Below are 13182 nucleotides of genomic sequence, written 5' to 3' on the forward strand. Positions count from 1 at the left end.
TAGTTTTCAGTTTCTGCAGAAACAGTACGAAAATGCAGCGAGAATGGCGAGACAGTGGTACTAGTTCCGGTTGCTGGGTTTCGGAACGGAAAGTGGGAATCATAACTTTTCACTGAATCATGAAGGGGGTACGAGTCGGATGTAAGGTTTGGCGGACGGGTATATGAGTTTGGAGTTACGCTTTTGGGTACGTTTCCGCAAGAACAAGGAATTGGCTTAGATGGTATTTTGTGAGTGTTTGAACTGCAGAGAACTAGAGTTGAGCTGCTGGAAGTATGAAACTGCATGGCAACAGTTTCCGATATGTCAGCTGGCCAGAGTCAGTTTTCCGGTGATCAAATACCGGCAACGGTGACTGAGTTCCGGTGATGACGTCAACATTCTGGCGACCAGTTTTGGACCCAGAATTTCCAGAACAGAGATATTTTGCACACATGAGCTTGGTGGACCACTTGGAGATGGACTTTGAAGATTTGGACCTAATTTAAGAAATAAGAAGAGCTATAAAAGAGAAGTTTTTCTACAACAATATCACATATTCTACTTAGAGCTTTGGAGAGAGTCGGATATCTTAGGGTTTGCTTTGGTTTATTTTCTTCTTCTTTATTTCAATTATTATTGATGATGAACTCCAAAACTATGAGTAGATAAAACAATCTTTGATTTAGGGTGATTTCAAAGCCCGAAATATGAACCTATAATTGATATGAAATAACTTGTTCTCTTGCACTTATTCTCATTATTGTTTGATTTCTACCATGCTAATAATGCTTATGGATTGTTCCTTAATTGTTTAAGTTCGAAATTAAATAGTTATGTCACAATCTTATTGCTAGTTTAGATTTTCTTCGACCCGTAATTGTCTAGAGAATTAAACACAAGTAGTGATATATGGGTATTGATGATGGGACTTTGTTAAGTACCCGTATGTAGAAATCAACACTAGTAGGTAGTTCAAGCCTTTGAATTTATCACTAGGAACAGTCTTATCTCATAAAACTTAAAGCATTTGTTTAAGTCACATCTAGTAAGCGTACCTCTAGGTAACTTGACAAGTAGAAACCGGTAGTCGAGCACTTCCGTGTCCGATGAGCTTACGAGATAATATCGGGATAGTTGAGCGTACTAATTATCCTAGGGTTGTTAGTAACAAGATAATGCGAAGAACGTAGTTATATGTCACTTTGATTTATGTTTCGTGGTCGAGAATGAATCCTTAATCAATTTCATCTCATATTTGAATACAACTTTGTGATTTTCAGAATTTCTACAACAAAAATCTTCTTTGCTAAGAATATTTGTATAACAACTTTTGCTTAATACACCTCCCTTGGGACGATCCTGCTTTCATTATACTACTTGTTAGTGTAAATAGAAGTAAAAAAATATTATTTGCGAGTCTGACACCTCGTCAATTGCGTTCACCCAAAAGGGATCACTAAGAGCTTCATCAATGTTCCTAGGTTCCACCTGCGATAGATAACAACCAAAATTGCAAATAGTTTGAAGTTGACCTCTCATCTTAGCAGTATAGTTCTTACCACCAATAATATTATTAGTATCATGATTCCTTTGAACCCAAAGGTGTCGTGTGAAGACACGCTCTTGTTCAAGAGGAACATCCTGACTAGAGCTTTTCTCCTCATCACTAGAGACATCAGGATCAGCAACTGTTGGAACAACTTCTTCTGATTCTGACGTTTATTTGACATTCTCAATTGTCTCGGTTGGAGGCAATTCAGTAGGAGAGTTATCATGATGAAAGTTACTTAGATCATCAATGATAACATTAGATGATTCCATCATGACTTGGGTTCTGAGATTAAGTCACATCTAGTAAGCGTACCTCTAGGTAACTTGACAAGTAGAAACCGGTAGTCGAGCGCTTCCGTGTTCGGTGAGCTTAGAAGATAATAACGGGATAGTTGAGCGTACTAATTATCCTAGGGTTGTTAGTAACAAGATAATCCGAAGAACGTATTTATATGTCACTTTGATTTATGTTTCGTGGTCGAGAATGAATCCTTAATCAATTTCATCTCATATTTGAATACAACTTTGTGATTTTCCGAATTTCTACAACAAAAATCTTCTTTGCTAAGAATATTTGTATAACAACTTTTGCTTAATACACCTCCCTTGGGACGATCCTGCTTTCATTATACTACTTGTTAGTGTAAAGAGAAGTAGAAAATATTATTTGCGAGTCTGACACCTCGTCAAAATTGGTGCCGCTGCCGGGGAAGCAATGACAAGTTTAGTTGTTATTTTTATTCTTAGTTGTTACTTTTGCTTTTATTTTCAATTGATGTTTACTCATTCAATCCTTGAGAATCTTATTTCAGGTACTATTTCTTTGGTGAATGCTTGGAGAAGGCAAACCAAGTCCTATTGGTATACGTCTTCGTTCGGGCACTTTACTAAAAGACTTGATTCGAGCAGTGAATACTCCACTTCCTCCTAGTTCTTCACCAAGTGAATTCTTGGACTCGGACAACGAGGAAGACAACACAATGGGAGGTCGACCACCTGCTCCAAGAACACTCAAGGATCTCACTTCTCCAAACCATGGTATTGAAAATCGTCTGATTCACGATTTGAATCGGACGATTCACTTCATTTTCTTCATAAACGATTCAAATCGCTTGTACGAATCATTTTGACCATGAATCGTGTAGTCAAACAAAGTTGACTACGATTCTTGACTATATTCTTAAAGCAAAGAAAGGTTTTCAAAAAATGAGAATGTGAAGTTTCGAACAACGACCTCCTGAGTCATACAAGTTCCCTCTAACCACTGTTCTACTTTGTTGTTGTTTTTTTTTTTTTTATGTTTAACGAACTTTATTAGTATATATTATATCAAAGACTAAAACTTTGCAAAACCCATCATCTTTGCTACATACTCCGCATAGTTTAGTATTATTTACAAGAAAATATACGATTTAATAATAAACCATGAATCTACTATTCACGATTTAGCATACGATTCGATTATGAAATTTCAAAAAACGATTCACGATTCGATTCACGATTTAAAAACCTTGTTCCAAACCTTGACCATCAGCCTTTATGTATTCAGCTGAATGGAACCATTGAGTTGAAGCCGCAATTGATTCACTTGCTTCCCAAATTCAAAGGTTTAGCAGGAGAAGATGTTAATGGTCACTTGCAACAATTCCATCGTGTTGTGTCTAGTTTGAAGCAAGCAACTGCAGACGCCGATATGGATATGATGACAACGTTTCCTTTCTCCCTTATAGATGCTGCAGGAGAATGGTTCTTTTGTTTACCTCATGGGAGTATAGCCACATGGAATGGGATGAAGAAGTTATTCCTTAAGAAGTATTTTCCGGCATCAAAAGAAACAGTGATTCGCAAGGAGATTTGTGGTATTAGGCAAGTATCCGGAGAGACTCTCTATGAGTATTGGGAGCGGTACAAGAAACTTCTAGCTAGCTGTCTACATCATCAAATTAGCGATCAACTCATTATTCAATACTTCTACGAGGAGTTGCTTTCTAATGAGAGAAATTTGATTGATGCCGCAAGTGGTGGTGCACTTACCAACAAGACCATTGCGGAAGCTACAAGTTTGTTGGAGAATATGGCTGCGAACCCTCAATAATTTTATACTCGAGGTGAACCAATGGTAAGGAAAGTGAATGAAGTTGGTGATTCTTCACATTTGGAATATAGAATGGGTAACATGGAGAGGATGATGCAACAAATAGCAGCGGCTGTAATACCATCATACACCGAAGAAGTTGAGCAAGCAAGTGTTATGTACCAAAATCAGCAAAGGTCAAGATATGACCCTTACTCTAGCACATACAATCCAGTTTGACGTGATCATCCCAATTTCAGCTACGCCAACAAGCAAGTGCAGCAAATCCTACTTTCAATCAACAAGGAGGGCACCAATTCATGCAAATACCACAAAAAGAAACTCAAGGTACAAGTGTGTATGACAAGTTTACTCTTATGATGCAAAGTATGCAAGAGATTTCAAAGACAATGCAATGGTTCAACCAATTCCAGCAGAAATCGGAGATGGCTGTGAGAGATGTGCAAAACCAAGTTAGTCAATTGGCTAATGATATGAATCAACTCAAAGCACAAGCAGCTGGAAAACTTCCTTCGCAACCGTTAAATCCTAGGGAGACTGTCAATGCTATTGAATTACGAAGTGGAAAGCAAGTAGAGAAACCGGCAACATCACCGGAGGCCCATGAACCTGATTTAGAGAAAGAAGAGGACGAAACAATCCCTAAAAAGACTGATTTGGTAAATTCTAACTCTAAACCTCTTGTTTCTACTTATGTTACTCCTCCACCTTTTCCTAGCAGGTTTGCAAAATCAAATAAGGAGACGTTGGACAAAGAGATTTGGGAAATCTTCAAGAAGATCAAAGTGAACATTCCACTCATTGAGGCGATAAGGCAGGTTCCTCGCTATGCAAATTTCTTGAAGGAATTGTGCACCAACAAGCCCAAATTAACCGGGAATGAGGTAATGAGTGTGGGGAAGAGTGCTTCAGCATATCTTCAAAAGAAACTCCCACCTAAATTGAAAGATCCCGGTAGTTTTACTATACCTTGCACAATTGGTAAAACAAGGTTTACAAAAGCTTTGCTAGATTTAGTAGCATCAATTAATGTCATGCCAGCTTCAATTTATGAATTTATAAATCTTGGTCCTCTCAAAAGTACCGGCATAGTTATTCAACTTGCCGATAGATCTAATGTCTACCCGAAAGGGGTTTTTGAAAATGTTTTGGTGCAGGTTAATCAACTTATATTTCCTGTGGACTTCTATGTTCTTGATATGAGTGATAAAAATTCATCCTCGCCTACACCTTTGTTGTTGGGTAGACCATTTATGAGAACCGCTAGAACAAAGATAGATGTATTTGAAGGTACCTTGATAATGGAATTTGATGGAGAGGTCATTCGCTTCAACATCTTTGAGGTGATGAGATACCCAAGTGATGCACTCATGTTTTGATGTGGAGGAAACTGACGCTGGCTAAGAATGCAAGCGAGATGAAAGTCGGGCTGACGACTTTAAACCAAGCGCTAAGTGGGAGGCAACCCACCGGTTTGTACCTTTATCTTTATCTTTTTTTTAAGCATTTTATCTTTGTTTTTGCATATCATTTTCGGAATTTCCCACCTTGAACTTTACTTTGAGTGACTAAATTTTACATTGAGGACAATGTAAAGTTTAAGTGTGGGGGAGCATTTATATGTTTGTAGAGTTTGATGCCTTTAGTAAAAAATAAATAAATAGAAAAATAGAAAAATAGAAAAAGAAAAAAATTGCTTTATAAATTTCGAAATCTAGAAACTTGTGCCTTTAGGAATGACACTACCAATATAAGTGGATGGAACCATCTTGATTGCAGGAGTTGAGGAACCCATTAACTAAAAGGGCATAGCTCAGGTATTATAAATAACATGATAGTTGTTACCATATCTCGGAATGTCACCATATCACCTTCTATTTTTATTTTTGCAAAAAAAAATTTCCTCTAAGTGATTTGGTGGGTCACTAATGGTGTGATGATTAGAAAGCACACAGAAACACTTGCAAGTATACAAGGTCAAGATTTGTAATAAAAGGGTGAGTAGGGGTTTGTCCACAGGGAGAGGAGCATATAAGAAGTTTTCCTAGGCTAATAAGAGTGGCAATGCACTATGGCAGTGATCTAAAGGCAAACAAGGTTTCAGGCATACAAACAAGAACACAAGGTAAAGCAATAGAGAAACAGGCTAAGAACCACAGCTTGGAAAGATAAGCAAAGAACCAAAAATGCAGGGTAAAGCAATAAAGAAGCAGTTAAGAAAAGCAGCAAACAACCAAGGCTTGGCAGCCAAGGGCAAGAGGCAGGATTGTGCACTGACTTCAGTGCACAGTAGCTACAAGGTGCAAGAAAATAAAAAGCAAGAAAATATAACTGAAATTGCGAACACACAGGACTTGAAATTATAATTGACTGAAAGAGAAGTGGTGGGTAAGCCAAGGAATATGATCCACCTTGTATCCTAATCAAGTGACATGGTCTAGGTTATGTTCATTCCTAAGCATACAACTAGAAATGAAAGAACACCAACTTGCTCACTAGTCTACCCCTAGCATTGGCTGTCTTTTGACAGTACAGCCAATCACAGGCTCTATGAGCATTGGCATCTCTCCTTTGCACAATCAAAGCACAGCAACAGGAAGTAACTATCCTAGCTCATTCACACTTGACAGTGCACAAGGCTTCACTGAGCCTTGGCCTGAGGCTGATTAGCTCATGCTAACCATGTTATGGCAACATACATACATCATATGAGATAATTTAAACACAAATTGCAACATATCAGATAAATACAACAGAAGCAATTCTCAACTGTTAACAGACAAGCACTGAAATTTTAAGTTCATAAAAATTTGTCTCAAATTCTCTACTGGCTAGTCCAGAGAGGTATACAGTGTCCTCTACATACTTCATATGACATCAATTTATACCCATTACACATAATTAGGTTTTCCCCCAATTTTCCCCTAAAATCAGTAGAACTAGGGTTTGGTGAAATTGATTTACCTACTGTTGATGAGATATTCGCTCCATCTCGTCGACCCATTCTTCTATTTCTCTTCCTGAGTCATCTCCCGCTCCAATTGCTGCTCTAACATCAACTTATATCTTCAATTTCTCACCTAGGGTTTCAGTGAGCAGAGATGAGAAATTGAGGAGATTAGTTGATGTAAAACGTGATAGTGATGATGGGTATAGGTAGAGTGATTTGGGGAGAAGATAGTGGAGTGATTTGGGGTGAGGTGGTGGTGATGGAGACGGACATGGTGGTGGTACGGAGTATGGTGGTTCTGCAGAGGGGGGTGATGGAGGAGATGGTTCGATGGAGAAAGGGAAGGGTGCGTTTGTTTGAGGTGTAGGTGCTCGGTTGCTAGGGTGTGAGGCGAGTGTATCGAGTTTGATGATCTGCGACGCTGAGCCGTGGGATAGGGAGATGAAAGATCAATCGGACGGTGAGATGAAGTGAAGTTTGTAGAGACCGCTGGATTATATAATACAACAAAATCAACGACGCCAGATGGAGTTAGGTGTTGTAGTGTTAGGCGGAGATATCAAACTTCGATGCACAGCAAGGGAGCGACCGTCGGATTCAACTACCATCTAATCTGAAGGCTTGGAATTTCAGCGCTGTGGTGCTTGGCAGAGACTTCAGATTTTGATGCTCTATGAAGGAGCGACCATCGGATGCTTCTGAGAACTGATCTGATGGCTGAGAAAGGAGGCGCTTTTGTGTGTAGAAAATGAGGTTGTGCGCACCATTCTTCGCGGCTTCCTTGCGTAATTTCTCCCGGCTTTTCACTACTTTTCTGCTCTATTTCGCTCCGCGACTCATCCGAACTTTATTTATTACCTAAAAATGCAAAATTAATTAATAAAAATATTTATTCTTGAAAACAATGAAAATACAGAATATGGGATAAAATGTAGAATTAATGCACAAAAGATGAGTTAAATGCCAAAGAAAAAGGGATAAATATATACAATATTTGGCACTCATCAACTAACATCGAATAGTTATTAATGCTAGGATGAAATAGAGTGACTGAGTTGCTAAAAAAAAAAACAAGAGACCAGACCAATTAGACCAACCGGAGTATATATGAAAGGCAAAAAAAAACGACACTTGGATAGCAATATGTTTGTATTCTCCCTGTCTCTGTCGCCTAAACAAGCGTGGAACGCAGGATCCACGAGAATTACCATGTAATCTGCTGACAAGAAGCATGCGCTTGGATCCAAAAGATCTAATCATATTGTCAGTTCGGAAAAAAAAAACAAAAAAGAAAAAAAAAATATTATTATTGTTCAATAAAATCGACTGCTGGTTCCCTTATATATGCCAGTTGAGTTGATCTAGAATTAAGATTGTCGACTGTTGGTTCCCTTGTATATGCCAACTGAGTTGATATTAGAATTCATACCAGTATCTCAATCCATTAGGTCATAGGTTCATCTTGGCGGTGACCTTCAGACAGATATGGGAAACACCGTTCACTTTAGTTAACATTCGCAAACATCTATCTCTATATCTATCTTCTTAATCTCTTCATGTGTGATTGTAGTTAGTTAGATTCCGAGTATTTTGGTTTGTTCGAATTTCTGAACAGAGATTTGTTTATATATGAATTGAATTTGCATCAAGGTACCTCCTCCTGTAATCATTTTGGATTAATTCATGGATTCTTCATAGGTAGCTGGAATTTGGAGTAAAAGGTTTTGTAGGTACACCTCTTGTAAACCTTCACTAGACTATAACTCGTCCACTGGGGACACCTAGGGGTTCAAAGGCTTGTTATACATGCTAAGTGTGACCATAGCCTCGACGAGAAGGAGTTGTATGTATGTTTTATAATTATTTTGTTTAATTTGCTCGAGGACTAGCAAAGTCTAAGTGTGGGGGAATTTGATAGGTGTCTAAAACACCTTGATATTTATCTATTGTTTATGCTTTCTTTGCATAGTTTTCTTGTAAATTATGTATCTTATGTTTGCTTTTGAGTGTTTAGGTACTTTGGAGTCATTTGGAACAAAAGAAGAATAAACATGGAAAAAGTGTCATTTCACGTGCAATTGCGGTTGGAGACGAACTATTTCTCATTATTTGCTTTTATTTCTTCATCTCTGTCTGAAAAGCATGTCGGCTTTAGTGATGCAATTTCTGTCTGAAAAGCACGACCGCTTTAGTGATGAAGAGACATTGAAGAGAAGAAGTGAATCCGAGAAGTAAGAGACGGGTGATGTTGGTGGAAGAATTTGGAGAAGAAGAAAACGTTCATTTGTAGGAATACAAGCACTATCGGGGGAGCACAATGGAGGAATAAGGGACTACAATCAGGTGGCCCATATCCATCAGTGGGTGCCTGCGCCTTTTTCCACTCCTACACAACCCTAAAATTCAGAGAAGAAATCAAAGGTTATGACTAAAATGGAGATGATAGCTGTTTACTGTGAATCGAGATTGAGGTCGAGATTCAGGGAAGAGATTCATGAAATTGAAGGATGGGTTGTGGCTCATTTCAAGTTTCAGAAGGAGATCTGCTGCTATGTGGTTTGTAAGAACATGAATTTGCAGATTTAGATGAATGATTAGGACAGGGGTTATCTCAGATTTGAACTCAAATCGAAGTTATGGTGCTGAGGCTTGAGAAATGGAAGCCTGTAGGGGTTTGTGTGGATGTTAGGGTTCGTAAAGGAAGAAGAGATGATGGGTGTTGTTGTTAAATTCCTGAATCTGAGTGTTATTATGGGTTGTTGAGCTGATATGAGTTCCAGGACAGATTGGAGTTGGTGGATGGTTGATATCTGGGAATGAAGAAGCTGTAGAGTGGAAGTTGCAGATGTATTGCAGTGAGCATCAGCTGGGTATGGAGCAACAGATGAAATTGATGTGATGATGCAATAGATGTATGTATTTTAGGACAGGTTTGAGCTCAAGGTGAAGTTGTTGGTGATACTGCAGTTCAGAGACAATTGACAGGGGTGTGTGCTTGTAAGTAACAGAATGTTGTTGCAGAATGAGCTGTAGGTGTTGATGCTGCCGCAGACACGGAAATGGGCTGTTACTAATAGGATGAAGCTGAGTAAAGAAGGGAAGGTGCTTGTAAGGATCGTAGCAGCTTGTTGTTGGTGATGTTTCACTATATGATGCTGCAGTTGTTTAATCTGTTCTAAAGTGAAGTTGGTGGTGAAGCTATGGGTATTGAGCTGATGGAGAGATTCAGATGGAAGAATGGCGCTGGGTTTGAAAAGGTTGCAACTCAGATGGAGGAATTGGTGGTACTGAGATTACAAAAGGAGCAGTGTTGCAGGATTGGTGCAACTGAGTATGGATGATGGATTGTAGCTGAGTTGAAGTCCTAAAGCAGCTAAACTATGTTGCAGGTGGCCTGTGATGATGAATTAGTTCTGGTAGCTATGGTTTATGAAGAGGGTGCAGCTGCAGACGAGTTTATGATGGTCGAGCCGAGAGTTGGAATTGAACTGCTGTGTTGCAGCTGAAACTGAGATGGAGTTACGGTTGCAGTGGAGAAGCTGATATGGATTGTTGTAGTGTTGCTGCCAGAGCATGTGCTTGAGATATGCCAGATGAATTGAGAATGAATCTGTTGCTGCTGTGAGAAGATGCAGAGATGGATTTCAACTGAAATTGCAGTTGGCTAAGTTTACAGACAACAAGAAACTGCAGGGAACTAAACATCCAGTGAAGACCTGATCAGTTTTCAGTTTCTGCAGAAACAGTACGAAAACGCAGCGAGAATGGCGAGACAGTGGTACTAGTTCCGGTTACTGGGTTTCGGAACGGAAAGTGGGAATCATAACTTTTCACTGAATCATGAAGGGGGTACGAGTCGGATGTAAGGTTTGGCGGCCGGGTATATGAGTTTGGAGTTACGCTTTTGGGTACGTTTCCGCAAGAACAAGGAATTGGCTTAGATGGTATTTTGTGAATGTTTGAACTGCAGAGAACTAGAGTTGAGCTGTTGGAAGTATGCAACTGCCTTGCAACAGTGTTCGATATGCCAGCTGGCCAAAGTCAGTTTTCCGATGATCAAATTCCGGCAACGGTGACTGATTTCCGGTGATGACGTCAGCATTCTGGCGACCAGTTTTGGACCCAGAATTTCCAGAAGAGATATTTTGCGCACATGGGCTTGGTGGACCACTTGGAGATGAACTTTGATGACTTGGACCTAATTTTGGAAATAAAACGAGCTATAAAAGAAAAGCTTTTCTACAACAAGTGGAGAGCACGTGCTTTGCACGTCGGCAGCCGCTAGTTCTTTTTACACGTATTTTACATTTTCTCAAAATTACGACACACGGATGCAAAAGTGAGTTGTCTAACGTTTTCTTTGTGAATGAATTTAGGATTTAACTGTAATAGCAAGCGGATTTAGTATCCAACTGCGCTACTGCAGTGACTAAAACAAAACCCAACATCATATTTCTCGTGCGCTACTAAATGGGACATGTCATGATTAAGCTGAATACTAATGTGGTAGGTGAACTTGCAGCTGTCACATATTATAAGCATCATTTACATAACACTCCACAGAAAGCAGAATCTGTACGCCGTAACATGCAGTGGTGAACATGCTAAGACGAACTCCACTAACTACCGAACCAAGCGTTACTCTGACAAACGTTTTCTCCATTGCAATTCTGACAAACAATTCTCAAGCTAGTATAGCGTGCTACCTAGATTTAACATCACTTCTGCATCCTTGCTAACAAATGAAGAAGCTTCCTTGCTACCTCCATATAGCATACCAGCTAACACGGTGTCCACTTTACCTGAGTATCAGGTGTCTGCAAAGTCAATTCCCCAAGTAACCATTAATATCTGTTAGTATTACTTCATACATCTATAATCCATTCAAGTAAATTAAAATGTATAATCTCATCGGGTTTTACAGTAACATTTATATCTTTGAAGTGATGTTCATAAAAATTAAACCAAATTTCACAATTCCTCCCAACAGCTATAATTCACACATTAAAGGGGAAGCGATTTAAGGATTATAGATGTTATTTAGCTAAAATGCAACAAATCAAAATTCTAATTTCATAATATTAGCTGATGAGATTATACATTTACAGTAACAGATAAGGGAGGGGAAAAAATTCAATTTAGCTAAATAATTTCATAATATTAGCTTCTTTTTGATACTTGATACTGCAAAGCTTTGAAAATAATAGAACAAATGCTTGCATAAAATGCAACAAATCCAAATTCTCACATACAACTATATCAAGGATAATGGGTAACACAGCATGACGATATAATTCATCATCAGCAAATATTCTTTAAGCAAACACCACCATCTCGTAAGTAAATATCTAACATATCGTCAAATTTGTTCTTGCTTAAAAGAACAGATTTACTTTTGAACCACATCAAATGGTATTTTTAGTACTAAAATCCCTAAATTCCAAGGTACGAAGTTACCAAATCTCAAACATTAAACCCAAAACAATTTACAGAAACCTAGAATTTCATATTACAAAAATCAAACAATTTGAGAACCTAATCGAGGAAGTGAAAAACAACTAACGCAACTCTTCATCACCGTCATTGATTTCTGCAAATTGAGTTGAGCAATGGATTTTTAGTTGTTTAGAAGAGAAAGAAAAGGTAAGGGAGAAGAAAACGAAGAGGAAATTTGGATCAATCGAGGAAGGGAAAGAAAAGAAATAAACTTAACGGCTGTAGCTAGAGATGAGGACAATCCAATGGATGATGGAAAAAACGCCTTGATTGTAAAATGCGTTTGGGGTACGAAAGGTACGGCGGTAGACGAAAAGTACGGCGGTATACGAAAATTGCTTAGCATTTTCAGTCGAGGCTTCAACCCGTAATTGTCTAGAGAATTAAACACAAGTAGCGATATATGGGTATTGATGATGGGACTTTATTAAGTACCTGTATGCAAAAATCAACACTAGTAGGTAGTTCAAGCCTTTGAATTTATCACTAGGAACAATCTTATCTCATAAAACTTAAATCATTTGTTTAAGTCACATCTAGTAAGCGTACCTCTAGGTAACTTGACAAGTAGAAACCGGTAGTCGAGCGCTTCCGTGTTCGGTGAGCTTAGAAGATAATAACGGGATAGTTGAGCGTACTAATTATCCTAGGGTTGTTAGTAACAAGATAATCCGAAGAACGTATTTATATGTCACTTTGATTTATGTTTCGTGGTCGAGAATGAATCCTTAATCAATTTCATCTCATATTTGAATACAACTTTGTGATTTTCCGAATTTCTACAAAAAAAATCTTCTTTGCTAAGAATATTTGTATAACAACTTTTGCTTAATACACCTCCCTTGGGACGATCCTGCTTTCATTATACTACTTGTTAGTGTAAATAGAAGTAAAAAAATATTATTTGCGAGTCTGACACCTCGTCAATTGCGTTCACCCAAAAGGGATCACTAAGAGCTTCATCAATGTTCCTAGGTTCCACCTGCGATAGATAACAACCAAAATTGCAAATATTTTGAAGTTGACCTCTCATCTTAGCAGTATAGTTCTTACCACCAATAATATTATTAGTATCATGATTCCTTTGAACCCAAAGGTGTCGTGTGAA

At 38.5% G+C, this 13182-nt stretch overlaps 1 protein-coding gene and 1 long non-coding RNA gene across 2 annotated transcripts; one reads left to right on the plus strand and one right to left on the minus strand.

Annotated features, from left to right (window-relative positions):
• The first annotated feature begins 3649 nt into the window (after nt 1-3649).
• Nucleotides 3650-5007, plus strand: LOC113311913. Its single transcript, XM_026560700.1, has 2 exons — nt 3650-3775; nt 3868-5007. The coding sequence occupies exons 1-2, from the start codon at nt 3650-3652 to the stop codon at nt 5005-5007; spliced, it is 1266 nt and encodes a 421-aa protein (XP_026416485.1).
• A 6057-nt stretch (nt 5008-11064) lies between these two features.
• On the minus strand, nt 11065-12291 carry LOC113308783. The gene is made up of 2 exons (XR_003340066.1): nt 12114-12291; nt 11065-11395 (listed from the first exon to the last, which is right to left on the minus strand). It is a non-coding gene; the product is annotated as an uncharacterized LOC113308783 (long non-coding RNA).
• Nucleotides 12292-13182: the final 891 nt, after the last annotated feature.

The sequence above is a fragment of the Papaver somniferum genome, chromosome 9 (assembly GCF_003573695.1).
Source record: "Papaver somniferum cultivar HN1 chromosome 9, ASM357369v1, whole genome shotgun sequence".
NCBI lineage: Eukaryota > Viridiplantae > Streptophyta > Magnoliopsida > Ranunculales > Papaveraceae > Papaver > Papaver somniferum.